Source organism: Musa acuminata, chromosome BXJ2-9, assembly GCF_036884655.1.
Source record: "Musa acuminata AAA Group cultivar baxijiao chromosome BXJ2-9, Cavendish_Baxijiao_AAA, whole genome shotgun sequence".
NCBI lineage: Eukaryota > Viridiplantae > Streptophyta > Magnoliopsida > Zingiberales > Musaceae > Musa > Musa acuminata.
The window spans coordinates 5,616,497-5,633,835 of record NC_088346.1 but is presented as its reverse complement, the minus strand read 5'-3'; the positions used below and the strand labels follow the sequence as shown (position 1 = coordinate 5,633,835).

Here is a 17,339-nt window from a genome sequence, read left to right as displayed (position 1 = left end):
CATATCCGATTTATCAGTCTTAAGAGAAAACTCTTCCAAACTAAAGGACCAAAGAATCTTGCAGGAGACATTTGTTAGTTTATAAACCAGATACATACTATAGAAGCCTTGAACTATTTAGGTTTATATGTCACCAAGAAAGAACTCATAAATCAGTGAACAGTAGCATAAAGGTTGGTGATCATCCTCCAAATCCATTTTCTTTGCTGAAGTCACCAATCTTTGCATATGTTTTGTGTGAATAAGAAAAATAATATGGATGTAAGCAGATAAAGAGGATGCTCTAATTCAAATAATCACTGATTTAAATGCCAATATGAGATCCAATTTTGATAGAGACTGATTCGAAGTCCACTATATCATTATATTTCCAGAGCCAATTCGATAGTGTATTTAGTTGATTTACCTGCTTCCGGAGGCTATTAATTCAGATGAGTCATCTGCTGAAATAAAAGCTGCTGCATTCCCATTCTGTAGTCTTTTCATCATGCTGTAACTTCACATATTGTTGCCAGGAAAGCTAAGCTTGTTTGTATTTGCTGGTTGTGAGCCTTGGTGTTGCTTATTCCATTATTCTTTTTTGGTGCCCATTTGGTTATCAGAACAATAGATTATGTTGTCCACATAAGAGCATATATCAATTTTTCAGTTGAGTTGGTTATCACACAATGAAATGTTTGGGAATCATAGGTTCTCTTCAAGTTTGGTACAAGCAGACCAAACAGCAATTGCTTATGAGATTTGCAAATTTTCACCTATGAAAAGAAATTATGTCACTAGAATTAACATCTTCTATATCAACGCAGGGAAGAAGATGAAAATGATTGTGATTGTGGACTTAGAGATGGAACATGCAAAGAGATGCTCCGGCAGTGTAAGCCAAGTTCATTGCATACATTAGAGATGGAACTGCTTAAAAATCCACAGGTAAAGCTGCTTATCATTTAGCCCACCACAACACAGAGAGGTTGGTAAAAAGACTTTGGTATGGACACACAATGGAGAGGGGTTACAAAGTGTTTTAAGTGTGAGATAGCAGCATATAGAGAAAAAGGAAGAGGGGGGGGGGGGGAGGGGGTTGGGGAATCAGAATCCCAGTAAATGCACCAGTTGGATTCTGCAAAAGCTTCTACTCTTTCCAACTTGTAGGGGCATTGGATCATCCCCAGGCCACTATACCCCCCCAGATCCACCCACCAACCTCTTCCTTCATTTAGTGAGATGGGTCTGATGACACTTAATTGCTGACCTTGGTCAACAGGGCACCAAGATATTTGTGAGTGCACTGAGCAAATGGGCACTGATTTGATTGAAGCGTGCACCTACTTCCTCCTATTGGACTTAGTTGGGGAGTAATGGGAGTCCTTTTATTTTTTTTTCTCTCTCTCTCTCTTTCTCTCTATCCTTTACCTTAACTTCTACTTGCTTTCTCCATTACTGGATCTTTGATTAGGAACATTAAAGGTTGCCTTATTTCATCAGATATGACCATATATTGGAATGTCTCTGGTGTAATCAACTTGTCCTTTAAGCCATGAATCTGTACAGGGATCTTAGTCTCACTTCCCTGTGGCTGTCTTTTTAGCTCCTAGTAATTGGTCTTGGAATTCATTCCAAGACTCCAATTTGATTCGAGGTGTTCTTACCTTGGCATCAATCAAGTATGAGAGTTCAATTACACAAGGGATTTATGCAATGCTTTGGAAGCTCTTATACATGCATGATTTGATATTGTTAAACACATGCCTAATTCAAGAAAAAGCTCATCCTATCCTATCTTGTTAATTATGCTATGATTAAATCATCATGTTAATCCAGCAATGTAATTCAAATAAAATTTGAAGTAAAATGTTGTGCATTCTTCTTAACTTTGAAGTTTATTGTTGACCAAAACTGGTAAAAATAAAATATGAGGCACATGGATAACTTTGTTAAAATATTATCATGAAATAAACCACTCCATATTTCAATGAAATTTCATGCTTCTTCGATGAACTAAGATTAATATTTTAACCCAACCCACAACAAGAGTGCCAAATATTTAAGTGAAAGATCATCCCATCCATTGTTTTAAGATAATAGGAATAAAGAGTTAAAGAAAGGAAGAACTTGTTCCACAATAAAAGTAGGGGTGGACACAGCATGAGAGAAGGGTTGGTCACCAAATAGATTAGATTCTTCCACACTTTCTCTTCCCCCCACAAACAAGCACACACTCACATGCATATAAGTTGGGCTTTAGAGGATCCTTAAAAGGTGGAGTGAGTGTGAGGGAGGCGCAAAGGCAATGTCGGTGGAATAGAGATAGACATCCATCCACACACATCCCACAGACACAGAGAGAGAGATAGAGAGATAGAGAGAGAGAGAGAGAGAGATAATAAATGAAGTGAATAGACTGAAGGAGCAAATTGCACAAGAGAACACTCACGTAAAAGTAGACCTGACCTACCATATCCAGCGCCGTGCTTTGCAACCACTCGCCCCCTCCGCACCAACTCGGTCAAATGGGACAAAAGGGATCGAGTCAATGGGCGCTCCCTCTTTGTTGTTCTGCTTCTTGTATATATCCCATCCACCTCCTCTCTGTCTCTCTCTCTCTCTCCTCATTCCACTCCTGTTCCAGCTCAAGCTCATCTCTCTCTCTCTCTCTAACCCCATCTCCTCTCGATCTTATTCCCACTGCTGCCACTCGTCACAAGTACCTGTTGCGTCCGTCTGATATCATGGGCAGATCTCCCTGCTGTGAGAAGGCTCACACCAACAAAGGAGCTTGGACCAAGGAAGAGGACCAGAAGCTGATCACCTATATCACAGCTCATGGTGAGGGCTGCTGGAGATCCCTCCCCAAAGCTGCAGGTTCCCTTCCACGAGATATGAGCTTCATCCTATGAGTACGTCCAGGAATGCTAAGTTTCTTGGTTTCTGTTCTTGTGTAGGGTTGCTGAGATGTGGCAAGAGCTGCCGGCTCAGGTGGATAAACTACCTTCGGCCTGATCTCAAGCGCGGCAATTTCACGGAGGAGGAAGATGAGCTCATCATCAAACTCCATGGCTTGCTGGGAAACAAGTAAGCGCGTCGCTTTCTTTCTTTCTGTTCGTCGATTCATGATAGGTGGGTGTGAAGGAAGACCTATAGATGCTTGTTTCGTGTCTGCAGGTGGTCTCTGATAGCTGGGCGATTGCCCGGGAGGACGGACAACGAGATCAAGAACTACTGGAACACCCACATCAAGCGGAAGCTCCTCGGCCGAGGCATCGATCCCCAGACGCACCGGCCGATCACCGGCGCCGCGGCCACCTTCACCTCCCTACACCAACACCAAGACTTCCTCATTCCCCTGCCACAAGAAACAGCAGCCGCTGCCGCAAAGTCTACGGCCGACTCCACCGACGACGGCCGCATGAGCAGCGACGCCAGCCGCCACCACGAAGACCAAGACCAAGACCTCGACCTCGACCTCGACCTCGACCTCGACCTCGACCTCGATCTCTCCATAAGCTTGCCTCACCACCACCCGAAACAGTCGCCTCCTAACGAGTCGCCACCAACATCCACCGCAACACCAACACCATCCACCGGTAGTTGCACCGAAGCCATATGCCTGTGCTGCCATCTGGGATTCCAAAGCTGCGAAGCTTGCAGCAGCCGAACCATTCCTGGTCCGTATGTCTTCAGATACATCAGACCATTGGAAGAAGGAAAACACACATAGATGAGTTAAGCTTGTATCCCAAACTGTGATCTTATTTGCCCACAGGAACAATGAAATATATCCATGGTCTTTGAGAAGCTAGCTAATGCAGCGATTGGTCCATCATCCCATTCTATTCCTTCTCCAAGGAGAAAAGAAATGCTGATGACATGTAGTCTCCTGTTCGTTCAGATCTTTAGCTCCTTCAGTGGCCATAAAAGAAAATGGAAGTCCAAAGATGATAAGGGTGGGGTGGTGAGAACGGTGGTTGTGAGAGAGTTAGGTTCCTTGTTACTGTTGCAGCATATGATTTGAGGCCTTTTTGCCACATAGAGAGGAGTGTGGGCAACATGTGAAGTGTGGTGGGTAGGTAGGCAAAGCAACCATTTAATATAGGAGAAGAGGAGGAGATAAAAACTTGTGGGGTTTTCTCCTCATGTGTGCTTCTGTTGGACAGCGGATAATAATTATAGTCTCATCATCATCATCATCATCATCTCAGAGACCCACCCACAATCATAGCACTGCTCTGCTCTTCCTTAATCAGTAAGCAACTGATGGAGAGTTTAGATCAGATTCCATCACTCGATCTTGTTGCAGAAGACTAATTAATTGCTCAGGTGGTGATCACCAATCTTGAAAGCTATAACTCTGCACAGCGGAAGAATGCTTACCATCGCCATCCATGGAACAACGTATGTAAACATGGTTGTCGATGGAGGTTGGGTTGCGGATCAAAAGGAGGACATGAGATTGACGATCGCCGTTTGTCTCTTTCGTCTTCTCGTGTTTGTGTTCAACAAGCAATAAGGAGGTTTGCTTGTGGTGCTTTCTTGTCGTACATCCGAACCTCCTGTTTTCAACACATGAATAGGGAACTCAGTACGCCTCTTGAATGCACAGGACTTTGCAACCTGCACAAGAAACCAGGCTTTTTTCCTCTTTCTGAAGAGAATCCATTTTACCATCACATGCGTCCCCCTCGCCATGGCTGTACTGATCGTTCAAGTCATATTAGCTAAAGCTATATGAAATGGATGGGTCGGAGTGGAGATTCTTCTTCTGTGCCGAAGAACTTTGATGTCGGTTTATTACCTCTCAAGAGAAGCATCTCTACCATTCCATCATCTTCCGGTGCTGCATTTGGATCTAAAAATCCTTTCTACAGATAAATTAAAATTTTAGAGCTGAAAATTTTATAATTTTAAGTAAGGTTCATCGTGTATCGTTCCATATAAACGATATACCTCCGTATATTATGTATCGGTACATTCGATATAATTCGATATACATCATAAAATAATTGATCAGCACATCGATACGAATCGATAAGATTAATCAAAATTCTAAACCTTTAAAATCTTATATTTTTTACGCCAAAAAACTTTAATATAGTTTCGAGAAAATTATATATATCAACCATAAGATGATCCTCAAAGTGCTTTTGTATCTGAAGAGAACATAAAATCCTGTAATTTTTTTTGTGTCAGTAAACTTTCACCTTGCAAGAGAAATTATCTCGACCTGAAAAAGAAACATAGTTTTAAGCCTTCCAACGCTCCTGCAAACTGTGTCCAGAAAATTGATGTGGCTTCACCTTTGGAGAGAAATCATATGAACCATAAAATGGAGGACCATCAAAGTGCACTTAATCTTAGAAGAACTTTCAGTAGGATCACCTTCCAAGACACACTACCACCTCCACCACAAACTGATCTCCAAAGTGCAGAGGAAAAGCTTATGCCCTCTTGACCACCTTGCAAGTTACACCGTCTCGACCACAAAATGGATCTTTAATGTGTCCTCGAAAGCTTACTTATTCCCCTCCATTGACCATCCAACATCTATATGCTCCCCCCCTCTCTCTCTCTCTCTCTCTCTCTTTCTTTCACTCTCTACCACTGCCCAGCAATTTAAGAGGGCAAAGAACCCCACCCAAACCCTCCCCGTGCTCTACCAACTTGGGCAGATATGATGGCCACAGACGAAGGCTTAAAAGAAAGGAGAGGCAGAGGGCGGTGGCAGTTGGTTGCAGGTGGTCAAATGACATCACACAGTGCAACTACCGATGTCTTTATCTCATCATTTCCTACTGCTGCTGGTCATCCTTCATTTGTTTGCGTCCTTCCATGTCCTTTTCTGTAGGCTTCGGCGAATGGGCGGCCATTAAGAAAAGATGCGAGTGTGTGTATGGGTGGCTCAGCTTCCAGAAGGGCAAAACCCCCCACTCGAGCCTTCCTCGAGTGTGTTAGGGTTGGTAATGCTAGGCAACAAGACATGTCACGCAGTGCTTGGATGTGATGCTAATGTTTATGAATGGAGGTTTGATAGGGTTAGATGGGTGTATTAGGGATTACATCTTCAACTACAAGTCTCCTTAGATTTTGTTGGGATTCTATTGTCAAAATTATTTTTACTTCTTTTTTTTTTAATCATCACTATAAATAGATTTAATGGTTTAGCAAACAAAGAGAGAGAACTAAAACTATAAATTTAGAAAGCAATTTCTTGTAGGCTATCATCTTGTTAAAGAAAAGGGGGGGTGTGAATCAAAATAGGTTACAAAATATGCAAAACAGAGAGCAAATATTTTTTCTTGTTTTTAGGGAAAAAGAAACACTAGAGTTCTTTCACTTCTTCAAGAACAGGGTAATCTCCAATTGGATGGTAGATATGCTTCAACCTGTGATATTGGAATGTCTGTATCTTATACCCAGACTTGTGATAAGGATGAACTTGCCTGATTCAAGAACCATGCTTCCCTCTCTCTCTCTCTCTCTCTCTCTCTCTCTCTCTCTCTCCTGTAACTTGTAAGCAGTCAATAGTTTGCATTTCATTAGTCATGTAAATCAAATACACAGATTATGTTTCATTTTTCGACAATAAACTTATCGAGCCCCAAAAGTACAAATTGCAACATGGAGCTTCGAAAAACCTGCCCTGTTTCTGTCAAGTAAAAAGGATGATGGCTCGAGGAAGATGGACGTAGCATTAGCAAAGCATACAGCCATACAAAATTGACACCTTAATCTCTTTGTCAGGACATCATCTTTGAGGAAATCAAAATTAGCAAAACTACACTAGTGAGAAAGCTAAGTGCCATTCCACTCAGCAACATATAATCCACGGCAACTAATTTTCTTCTGGTTCCTTCTGTTTGATGGTCGTTTGATGACTTAAATGTGTTACACTCGCTTTTCTTCTCTGGTCCGCATGATCTTTTCCGCACCAGCAGAGACTGAATTGAGCCAATAAAATTTCTCCCCCTGTGATTTCGATCCATAACAATGTCGATAGGATCTACATGGCTGGCGGTACAGGTTTGCTGAACACATGATTCTGGGAGACGACACTGGCAGGGTTCAGGATCCCTTGAGCACTCACAACTGTTGCATGAATTGGAGTGAAGAGAAGATCCCGCTTTAGGGTTCTCTGGGTGTGTGCCTTTATTTACCATAGCTGGGGTGTCAATTACTTCACCAAAAGCAGACCACCTTCCAACAGATGTGATCTTTGAATTGACTGAGGTCCCCAACATACTCTCGGGAGCAACCACAAGCACTTGGATGTATCCCTTGGTATGGCCTACCTGTGATAAGAATGGAAACTGATTTGAGTGAGACAGTGATACAGTATCCTTATTTGGTTAAAAGACATTGACTAATGCCTCGGATGCAAAAAGTAAATTATGCATATTCTTGATGATTATCCAAACGGGATAAGATGGCTGACTTACCAAATGAATTCCATCAGTAGCAATTTCGGTAATCCATATCCTCACAATTTGACCTTCCATTCCCTGGTATGGTGAAAATGACTCAAAAACAGTGGTTAGTTCACGACTGCGATTCTTCACCACTGTGCTGGGGACTTTCTTCATTCTTGCAGCAGGTGTTCCTGAATGACCACCAAAGTTAGCAGCCTGAATGCTTGTGGCAACAATTGAAACATATACTTGTACCAGCATCCCTGAATCTCCCTCCTCAAACGTACATAACGAGCATCCAGCATAAATTTGGATATCTTAGTTTCAGTAGAATTATAATATATTTTGTCTCAAAGAAACTGGTCCAGGTACAGTGACATACCAGACAAGGTACCCAGTTTAAATAATAATCATCTGCTAGTAAGAATGCTAAACAAATATTTTAAGCACAGGACTGTGATTTGTAAAATGCCATATTTTTTATGGGCATTTTATACACCTAATTTAACAAAATCTTTGACTGATAAACTAGCAAGATATACCACTAAATAATGAATGAACTGTTAAGTGTTACTAACACGTCTACACGCACCTGGTCGGGGATAAAACTGTGATATATGAACTTGAGCAAACTGGTACTCTTTTATAAGACTGACAGTTTGTGCAAAATCTTCATCAGTTTCACCTAAAACATGCAGGAAATATTTAGAAGTATTGTGGAGATAAAAAAAATACAGTAAAAAAAGTACTAAGAGCAGGTATTCCAAACGTGTATATCGAACGATCTTAAGGCCCCTCCCAACTATTCAACTATTTAATCAGAATATCAGCTGAAAAGCAGACATGCAATAAAACTATGTATAAAGAAAAATCTAAAGTCCATCGCTGACCCTACTAAAACAAAATAAACTATTACCTGGGAATCCACATATTATGTCGGTAGCAATTTGCATCCCAGGAACAAGTTCCTTAAGAGTGTCAACCACTTTTCTGAACTCATTGACATTGTATTCACGATTCATTGCCTGACATTATCAGAAGACATCCCATCAGGTTTTTACGACCGTCATGACTTGGGCACCTTAGTATATCTCATTAACATCTCAAATACAGAAAAAAGGAAAGAGAAATTGCTACTTATGGAGACTTGAAGACAAAATATGGTTTTCCAACTTACTGTTAGGACAGAATCACTCCCAGATTGAACAGGTACATGTAAAAACGAATATACACATGGGTGACACAAAACTTTAGCAATGTCTTTCAAATGCTCAAGTATATAAGGTGGATTAGTCATGCCAATGCGAAGCATGGTACTTCTATCAGGAGGAAGTTCTGCGATAATAGCGTTCAGAAGAAGTGGAAGATTTGTTCCAATATCCCGACCTGCAATTTTTGCAAGTTTCAGCTATAGCTAAGGCAATCTGATCAGCAAAAAGCATGTGAAGAATAAAGTTCTATAATTCACCACACTTTATGTTGTTCGAATAATAACCCAAAACAAACATGAAAACTTGCTTCTAACAGTTAGAGGCAAACCATGCACCAAGAAAAACATTTGTCATTTGTAATTAGACCTTTACAGAGGAAAAGAATATTTGTCGACTTTTTTCCAAGTTAAAGTAACAGCTAATTGTTATGCTTTGTCACAGAAGTGCAATGTTGAATTTGATCAAGTAGAAGAAGAGAAATGCTTCTTGTTCACAATAATCTAGTGAAATATAGTAATTAATATATTTGACATTTTCCACAAAGTAAACTTATAATATAAGTCAATTTCAGTTCAAAAATCAAGACCAACAGCCACATATTTAACTAAAATTGTTTACCAAAAACAAATCTCATGAATTTACCATATGCACCAGTGTCTTCACTGCTCAACCAGATCTCCTTGACTCCCTCAGAGATAACTGTTCTTACACGTTCTACCTGCAAATATTATGATTTTAAGAGGCATCTTGAGAGAATAATTTTGTAGATGCATGTCAGTTCAGCAAACTCACAAGGCTTTCAACCATGTAGCTTCCAAGATGACCACGAGCATGCTTTGTCTTGCAATAAGTACAAGCACCTAAACATCCAACATTTATTGGAAGAATTTCAATAAACTTGTTCTTCCTCACCTGCAGGAACACGGAAAAGTTATAACTTAAGACACAATACCATCTAAATCGAAATTTGATCAAGTGAACACCAACTCCGCATTAATAGGACAATGAGTCGAAACCACAATGACTTGTTACATCAGCAGGCACAAAATAAAATCCAACAAAGTATGGGTAAGCAAAGTTTGCTTCCCGAAAATAGCTCTTATGTTAGCATAATTCAAACCTGCAAGAAATACCTTAGGAAGGTCTAGTGATGGCAATGTTTTCCGGCTTAAAAGCCGCACCTCATGGCCTTTCAGCGTCTCCTCTACAACCTCAACAACACGATCTATTTGTTGTACTCCGATTATGCTAATGCCTTCAAGCTCCTTCAGGTCTCGACTTCCTTGAGGAACACATCCTGCCACCACCAGAGGTTTTTTTGCAGTTTTACACTTTGATATGAGAGTCGTCATGGCAGACTGACTAGGAGACTTCACAGTACATCTGCACCAAGTGGCAAATAAAGAACTTGACAAAGTCTTAATGGTACATGAAACTGTGCCCTAAAATATAACCACATATAAAAGAAAACAAAAGATCTATCTATATTTTAGTTCATGCTGTGAATAAAACATGCGTTAGTTACATACATCACGGGGGCAAAGTGCCAATCTCAGACAAATATATCCATCTACGAAGGTAATACAGCACAAAATCTGCCTTTCCTTTTTTCAGACTTCTGCAGTACATCCATTATTTGTTTAAGATGCAAAAGAAAGTAAAACCTTGAATGACCAATATAAATATATCATGTATATGCACATTAACAGGCCTATCATGAAGCTAAAGTTTATTTAACATTCACAAGAAGAAGCAGTTACTAAGTTAGAAAGGAAAATTTGAAAATTAATGATAAAAGAAAACCGAGGAAGAGAAGTACGTATTAATCAGCCATAAGTCTGCCTCCTGGGGGTCCTCGGTCACTGCATAGCCAAAGGCTGATAGCTGACCAGCCATATATTCACTGTCGCTCTGTTAAGCAAACACAGAAGCAGACAAGATAAGCAATTCAAATATAACATCAAACTCACACTAGTTATCTGCAATTGGTTGTGGTGATTTCAAAACTACATCTTGTTAATAGTGAAGAGAAGTGCTTTACCTAGTTTTCAAATCAAAAAAAGATGTAAAGGATAGTGTTCTAAAGGGTCAGGGTCCATTAAATTATAAGTAAAGACCACATCTGGGAAATAGAAGCTAATGGTTCAGAAACAAGGGTGACACTTCGATACTGCAATTATCACCAAATGTAAGGTTTACCTATAACGGTTTAGCAAGGATAAATTTTTCACTTAGGATTACAGTTTTCATGATCATTCCGCATCATTTTCCAAAGTGAATCAGCAACTGGCTCGTGAGCTTCTCATTTGACTTTTTCGGACATCTTGCATAGTAGTTTGTTTGTAATTTTCACGTTGACACATTCGTGCAAAGAAAGGACTCTACATAACAACTATGAGTGTTTCATCCATTGTCAACTCGAACTGATGCAATATCAGACAGAAACTTGGTCATGTCTCAATGTGTTATTCACGAGTCCATATCTTTCATTAGCAAATAAGGTGCTAGACATGAATAGGCATACATGGAGCTTCCAACTAACGCCCAAAATAGTTTCCAAAGGAGTCCAATGATACAAGATGAATGTGATAGGCGAATGGCAAACTAAGTGAAGCTCTCGTAACAATATGAACTGAAGACATGCATTTTTTTCTTATAGGTATTCCCTTACTGATAAATGATGAGATCAAACAAACACTCAAGTTGCATACAAATAGGAAATTTGAACATCTAGCGCCCAAATTCTACGCCATTTGGATCTCCTTGCACACACACTAATGAGAAAGAATCAAAAACCAAATCGAGGTACACGAAAAGCTTGCCTGATTGTGCGAACACCCGAACGTCTTCACATATATCGTCTATATCAAATAAAAGAGAACACATGAGCAAAAAGAGATGATGAGAGAGAAAGGGACGGAGACAGAGGTGGGTCGAGAACCTGTGTGCCCGGAACCTGCGGGCCGGGGTCGACGGGGTCACGCACGAGGCGAGCTTTCGGCTTCCTCTTAGGTTTGATGCCGACGGCGGTTACAGGAAGGCGGAGCCCGGGCGGAGCTCCGGCGCCCACCAAGTCCTCTATATCCTCCATCGGGATGGCTCTCCACGGTTGCGGCCGACGAGCAGAGGCGGCTCCGGCGGCGGGTGGAGGTCGAACGGACCGAGCGCAGGAATGCTGGGAACAGTTTAAAAGCAAGGCAGGCACGAATTAGGGATCAGGGGAGACGCCCCGTGCAATTCGCGTGCTCAAAGGTCGGGCCAAGAACTGTGGAGCTGGGCCTGGGCTCACGTGCGATTCTCGTGCCCAACGCAACTGTAACGATATATGGGCCGGGCCTCATTTGGGCCTCTCGATCCTTCCCTACAACAATTCCAAGAAAGCTAATTGTGGAGTCCTCCATGCTTCAATCTTTCTCTTGCACTCCTCTATGGACATGAATGGTTCCCCTATGGCTACTAGAAGATTTGGGATGCTTGATGAGTTAATTCACATGTTCTTTGCTTCATTGAGTACGTCATTTACTAGGTTAAATTGGAGATCACAAGATGACAACAGGATGTATAGAAAAATTATAACTCATTTTAATTGAATTTGTTTAACAATCACATATGGCACATTATAGTATGCTAATAGACTTGGCAAAGGACTACATATTTTAATGCTTTGGATCTCGGAACTTCTTACATAAAACAAAGTCATTAAGAATTTGAAGCATCCAATGTATGCATTTTTGTTTTTATTTGGCTTAGAAGATAGGACCATTAATAATATGTAAATGTTTTTGTCTCATGTCTCTTAGATTCAAAAATACAACACGCCATTCCCCTTTCTACTCTCCTAAGATCATAAAAGTCTTGACAAGAAATTTTATCCATGCAGTGGTAACTTTTCCAAGGCATCTATCTGTATTTGGTAGTCTTAACATAAGCTAAGACTTTCTCTAACTTTCATTTTATTGGATGTAAAGTATTGAGGCTCTGATACTTGCACTTCTTATATATTCCAAGTACCTATTGATTTGGTTGGCCATGCAAGTCTGATGCAGATTACTTGAATCTTCTCTCATCTTTCCATCAATTGTGCTACAATATGTACTCTTGCAGTTTTCTGCGACAGCAGGCCTCATCAATTGTGTAGGATATCTTGATCACTGAAAGATGGACCAATCTATCATCTGCAGGTTCGAACCTTCTCTGCTGCAGCCATGTTCTGCAGAGTCTCTAATGGCTACTTGTCTACAAGATTGATGGATTGAGGAGATACCAGAGAAGGGCAATGAAGAGGAGAACAGAGCTGGCTAGTCCCCACAAAGGTTGGACTAATCATGCTGCCATTAGGTCTCCTACATTAAGCCACTCCTCAACATGATTCCCTATATGTAGGTCACCAATCATGTTCTTGAGGCATTCCTAAACTACTGGTGTTTAATGGAACCAGTGACAACTGGATTCTGTAGGACTACAGGACTTTATTGTGTTGGAGTTCCATGATTCCAGCTTAGTATGCTGCTGGAGCAGGCTGTTTAATCTCGTCATCAACATCTTTTCTTGCACCTACTGCTTACAGACCCTACCTTTCAATCATTGCTCACAAGCATACATGCTTCATGAGTTCATGTATTATTTCTTGTAGCATGATAGAAGGCATGATTTGAGGATTGTCTAAATGCCTGACTAACTCAGGATTTTGTTCCGAGGAATCCATAATCTCACTGCTGTCTTTGCTTTGTCTAACTTCTTTTTTCCCTGTCTCTCAACGATGACAAGAAGAAGGAAATAACTCTTTTGGGGAATTATTAAAAATAGAAAAAAATCTAAAATATGAGACTTCTTTTTTGGTAAATCGTGCAAAAAGAAAAAACAGGTCGAAATGAGAAGAGCGAGTGGTTGACCGGTCGCACGTGCAACGACTTTTATTACACGCACCGACGTAAGAAGCACGTCATATGGCAACGGCGGTAATTTTTTTTGAACTTGGAAATCTATTAATCTCCCTCTTAGATAATTAATTGTCTTCCACCTCTGGTTTGGGTCCCACCACAAGTAGTCATCAACGGACTCTGACACTGCGGTCTTCTTCCCCTCTTCTTGCCTTGCGCGTGTGTCTATATACGTGACTCCTCAGAGACGCTAACTCGTCACACAGCCAGCTGCACTGCTACTTCTACTATCGCTCTCTCTCTCCCTCTCTCTCTCTCTCTCTCACGCAGCGATGGCCATGGAGACCAGACCCGACGAGCCAGAGGCGGCACCCGCTAAAGAGGTTGTCGTCGCTGAGGTGCTGTCGGCGGAGAAGGAGGTTGTCGACAAAGAGACGTCGCCAGAGGCTGCCATTGAGGCGGACACACCGGGCAAGAAACCAGCTTTGGAAGCGGCGCTGGCTGCCGAGGCGGAGGAGGAGGCGGGGGAGAAGAAGGCCGCCGTGCAGGAGGTGGAGGCGAAGGAGAGCAGCGTTGTTGCGGCGGACCGGGAGGACCCCGAGAAAAAGGCCCTCGACGAGCTCAAGCAGCTCGTCCGGGCTGCCCTCTCCAATAAGGAGTTCTCCCCTCCTCCTCCCGCTCCGGCTCCGCCGGCTCCCGCCACAGCCGATGCCGCCGTCGTGCCGACGGAGGAGCTTACCTCCAAAGCGGAGGAGGTTAAGGCTGAAGAAGAAACCGCTACTACAGCCGTGGTGGAATCTCCGAAGGCTGTGGTGGAAGAGCCGGCCCCATCGATCAAGGAGGAAGAGGCCGAGGTGCCAGCTCCGACGCTTCCGACGACGGAGGAGAACGCCGTCGTAGGAGATGACGACGGAGCCAAGACCGTCGAGGCCATAGAGGAAACCGTCGTGCCCGTCGCCGCTCCACCACCTGCAGTAGACGATGCGCCGGCGGCAGAATCCCCGAAGGAGAAGGAAAACGAGAAGCCAGCTGCTCCTGCAGGCGCCGCGCCGTCTCTGCCGCCGGCAGAGGAGATCTTCATATGGGGCGTCCCGCTCCTCGGCGACGAGAGGAGCGACACCGTTCTCCTCAAGTTCCTCCGCGCCCGGGACTTCAAGGTGAAGGAAGCCATGACCATGCTCAAGAACGCCGTGCTCTGGAGGAAGGAGTTCGGCATCGAGGAGCTCCTCAACGAGGACCTTGGCATCCCGGAGATGGAGAAGGTGGTGTTCATGCACGGCATCGACAAGGAGGGCCACCCCGTGTGCTACAACGTCTACGGGGAGTTCCAAAACAAGGAGCTTTACGCTGCGGCCTTCGCCGACGAAGAGAAGCGGAAGCAATTCTTGCGATGGAGGATTCAGTACCTGGAGAAGGGGATAAGGAACATGCTGGACTTCAATCCGGAAGGGGTATCAACCATGGTTCAAGTCACGGATCTCAAGAACTCAATCGGGTTGGCGAAGAAGGAGCTCCGCCAGGCTCTCGACCTGCTTCAAGACAATTATCCTGAGTTTGCGGCCAAGCAGGTAAGTTTGACTGACTCCAACTTCATGCCATTCTTTTTGCTCCAACACCAAGTAGAAGGATTCTTATCAAAATCCAATCTTTTGATGAATGCGTTGGGATCACTTGTGAAAGATGAGTTTCTTTCTTTCTTTCTTTCTGCATCTGTCCAAAAACATGAAGCTTTAACACATTACTCTCAAGATCTGAGTTGGACAATGCTTAATGGCCATGTCTATTGAATCTGTCCTTGGAAGACTCACAAAGCGAGTTGCCTTTGATAGGTATTTATCAATGTCCCATGGTGGTACCTGGCTTTCAACCGGATGATTAGCCCCTTCTTCACACAGAGGACCAAGAGCAAGTTTGTTTTCGCAGGGCCATCAAAATCAGCTGAGACCCTTTTCAAGTTAGTAATCTTCTCCCCGAGTTTCTCCAATGTTTTAAGCTGAATCTTACTGCTGCTTCAAGATTTTTATTCTCTTGTGCTTTTGGATCTTCCAGATACATTGCTCCTGAGCAAGTCCCAGTTCAGTTTGGAGGCCTTAGCAAGGAGAACGACCCAGATTTCAGCACTTCCGATGCTGCAACGGAGATCACCATTAAGCCATCAATGAAGCAAGCTATAGAAATTCTAGTTACTGAGGTAGGGATCTTCTTCTTCTTCGTTTTCTTCCACTTCCAAACTGCTTACCCATTGGCCATGACTCTTGATCGAAATGCTATTTACAGCCATGCCTTCTCGTCTGGGAGCTCCGTGTTCTAGGCTGGGATGTCAGCTATGGTGCTGAGTTTGTGCCCACCGCAGAAGATGGATACACAGTGATCGTGCGGAAGGCGAGGAAGCTGGTCGCGACCAATGACCCGGTGGTGAAGGACAGTTTCAAGATTGGGGACGCCGGCAAGGTGGTTGTCACGGTGGACAACACCAGCTCTAAAAAGAAGAAGCTCCTCTATAGATATAAGACCAAGAGCTCTACTGATTCCATCTGAGAACTTCGATGCTAGAGGAACAGAAGATGAATGATCATAAACTGAATCTTTTGAAGTGCCATTTGTTGTTGATTTCATGGAGAGTTCAATTCCCAGCTGCTTACAGTTTTGTATTTCATCTTAGTAGACCTGTGTTGTTCTGTTGGAATCGAATTTGTTTTCTGTAAATTATCTGTACACAGTTTGTCTGTCATATTTGTTTGTCATGAAAGTTCAGCATCAGTTCGAGTTTTCCTATGCATTTATTTGTTTCCTGAAGCTTAGCAACAAATCCTACTTCCTTGCTGTCATTTGGAAGTTTAGTGTTCATCTGTTCTTGTCTTCTTCAATCATGTGTCAGCCACTAGGAATTCGACTTCCATCATTAGCTCCATGTTTGCCCATTGCAGCTTATGAGATTTGGTTGGCATGTATGATTCAGCAAAGCTAAAAAGCCTTGTGCATGAGTCTCCCCAGTACGGTTCATTGCATTGGAAGCCATCAAAGAAGCTATGAGAAGGAACCTGGCAAGGATCTCAAATTGGAGTTCAGCCTCTGTTCTGGTGAATACTTGAGGATAGGGAATTCTTCAGTTCATATGATAAGACTCGATTCAGCTTATTGCTTCAAGTAATGATCTGTGGATTCCTCTCAGATGAGCAATGTGCTAAGACTGCAGAGATGGTTCTTCTCCAAGCCGTGAGCACATTTGCCTCAAAAGATGAGTTCACTGGTTCAATGTGCCAAGACTGCAGATTGAGAGTCGCAGCACTCAAACCAACAGCTTTTGCCACAGCAATGCATTCCATAAAGGCATTCCATTTCATCTTTAGCAGCTGTAAAGTTCTTCGTCACCCAACTGGCGGCCAGATCGTGGATCACTCTACCTCACTTTAGGGCAGCTTCTCTATACCAAAGACTGCTCTCCTGGCTTCTTCAGCTGACTTGGTCATGAACTCAGAGATGCAAACAGAGAACTCATGTTGTTAGGGGGGGTTTTCTCATTACAGTGAAGTGTTATCACTGAGAAGAGAACAATGATTTGAGCTTCTCTGTGCTTCCCATGTGCAGCTCTTCTCCACTGTCAAACGTCTGGTGCGTGAACCGGGCTTATCTCTTCAGGTCCAACTGCTGCAGTCATCCCACTGTGTCGGGTGAATCCTTGAAAGATTTGGTGTTGTGAGGGGATCCAAAGTTAGATCTTGCGGTGTTCAAGTAGACTGCTGCTGAGTAGGAGTTGGAGACTTAGCAAACAGGCTCACAGCCTCATTCAACTGATGGGGGGAATGTGGGTTGTTCTGCTGCTCTTAAATTTGATGGCCAGGACAACA

At 42.8% G+C, this 17,339-nt stretch overlaps 3 protein-coding genes across 4 annotated transcripts; 2 read left to right on the top strand and 1 right to left on the bottom strand.

Moving 5' to 3' along the window:
• The first annotated feature begins 2,317 nt into the window (after positions 1–2,317).
• Positions 2,318–3,796, top strand: LOC135622784 (transcription factor MYB8-like). 2 transcript variants are annotated; one of them, XM_065124963.1, is made up of 3 exons: positions 2,318–2,823; positions 2,940–3,069; positions 3,160–3,796. In XM_065124963.1, exons 1-3 carry the CDS (start codon positions 2,508–2,510, stop codon positions 3,713–3,715), a joined length of 1,002 nt encoding a protein of 333 aa, XP_064981035.1. In that variant the 5' UTR covers positions 2,318–2,507; the 3' UTR covers positions 3,716–3,796. The 2 variants fall into 2 exon arrangements, with proteins under 2 accessions (XP_064981035.1, XP_064981034.1); XM_065124962.1 differs by having other exon boundaries at positions 2,347–2,859.
• Positions 3,797–6,664: 2,868 nt separating this feature from the next.
• Positions 6,665–11,810, bottom strand: LOC135622783 (uncharacterized). The gene is made up of 11 exons (XM_065124961.1): positions 11,553–11,810; positions 11,434–11,472; positions 10,431–10,522; positions 9,745–9,994; positions 9,404–9,523; positions 9,254–9,329; positions 8,578–8,786; positions 8,317–8,425; positions 7,993–8,085; positions 7,431–7,591; positions 6,665–7,283 (listed from the first exon to the last, which is right to left on the bottom strand). Exons 1-11 carry the CDS (start codon positions 11,700–11,702, stop codon positions 6,732–6,734), a joined length of 1,851 nt encoding a protein of 616 aa, XP_064981033.1. The 5' UTR covers positions 11,703–11,810; the 3' UTR covers positions 6,665–6,731.
• A 1,938-nt stretch (positions 11,811–13,748) lies between these two features.
• LOC135622782 (patellin-3-like) lies at positions 13,749–16,266 on the top strand. The gene is made up of 4 exons (XM_065124960.1): positions 13,749–15,059; positions 15,321–15,445; positions 15,541–15,682; positions 15,769–16,266. The coding sequence occupies exons 1-4, from the start codon at positions 13,824–13,826 to the stop codon at positions 16,027–16,029; spliced, it is 1,764 nt and encodes a 587-aa protein (XP_064981032.1). The 5' UTR covers positions 13,749–13,823; the 3' UTR covers positions 16,030–16,266.
• The last annotated feature ends 1,073 nt before the right edge of the window (positions 16,267–17,339 follow it).

Excerpts from the sequence above, each read along its gene's own strand:
- LOC135622784 (XM_065124962.1), top strand. The coding sequence starts at position 2,508 with ATGGGACAAAAGGGATCGAGTCAATGGGCGCTCCCTCTTTGTTGTTCT. Across the intron at positions 2,860-2,939 it reads ATCCCTCCCCAAAGCTGCAG|GGTTGCTGAGATGTGGCAAG; the intron begins GTTCCCTTCCAC and ends GTTCTTGTGTAG. Across the intron at positions 3,070-3,159 it reads CATGGCTTGCTGGGAAACAA|GTGGTCTCTGATAGCTGGGC; the intron begins GTAAGCGCGTCG and ends TCGTGTCTGCAG.
- LOC135622782 (XM_065124960.1), top strand. The coding sequence starts at position 13,824 with ATGGCCATGGAGACCAGACCCGACGAGCCAGAGGCGGCACCCGCTAAA. Across the intron at positions 15,060-15,320 it reads CTGAGTTTGCGGCCAAGCAG|GTATTTATCAATGTCCCATG; the intron begins GTAAGTTTGACT and ends TGCCTTTGATAG. Across the intron at positions 15,446-15,540 it reads TCAGCTGAGACCCTTTTCAA|ATACATTGCTCCTGAGCAAG; the intron begins GTTAGTAATCTT and ends TGGATCTTCCAG.
- LOC135622783 (XM_065124961.1), bottom strand. The coding sequence starts at position 11,702 with ATGGAGGATATAGAGGACTTGGTGGGCGCCGGAGCTCCGCCCGGGCTC. Across the intron at positions 8,426-8,577 it reads GGAGTGATTCTGTCCTAACA|GCAATGAATCGTGAATACAA; the intron begins GTAAGTTGGAAA and ends TGATAATGTCAG. Across the intron at positions 8,086-8,316 it reads CATAATATGTGGATTCCCAG|GTGAAACTGATGAAGATTTT; the intron begins GTAATAGTTTAT and ends TGCATGTTTTAG.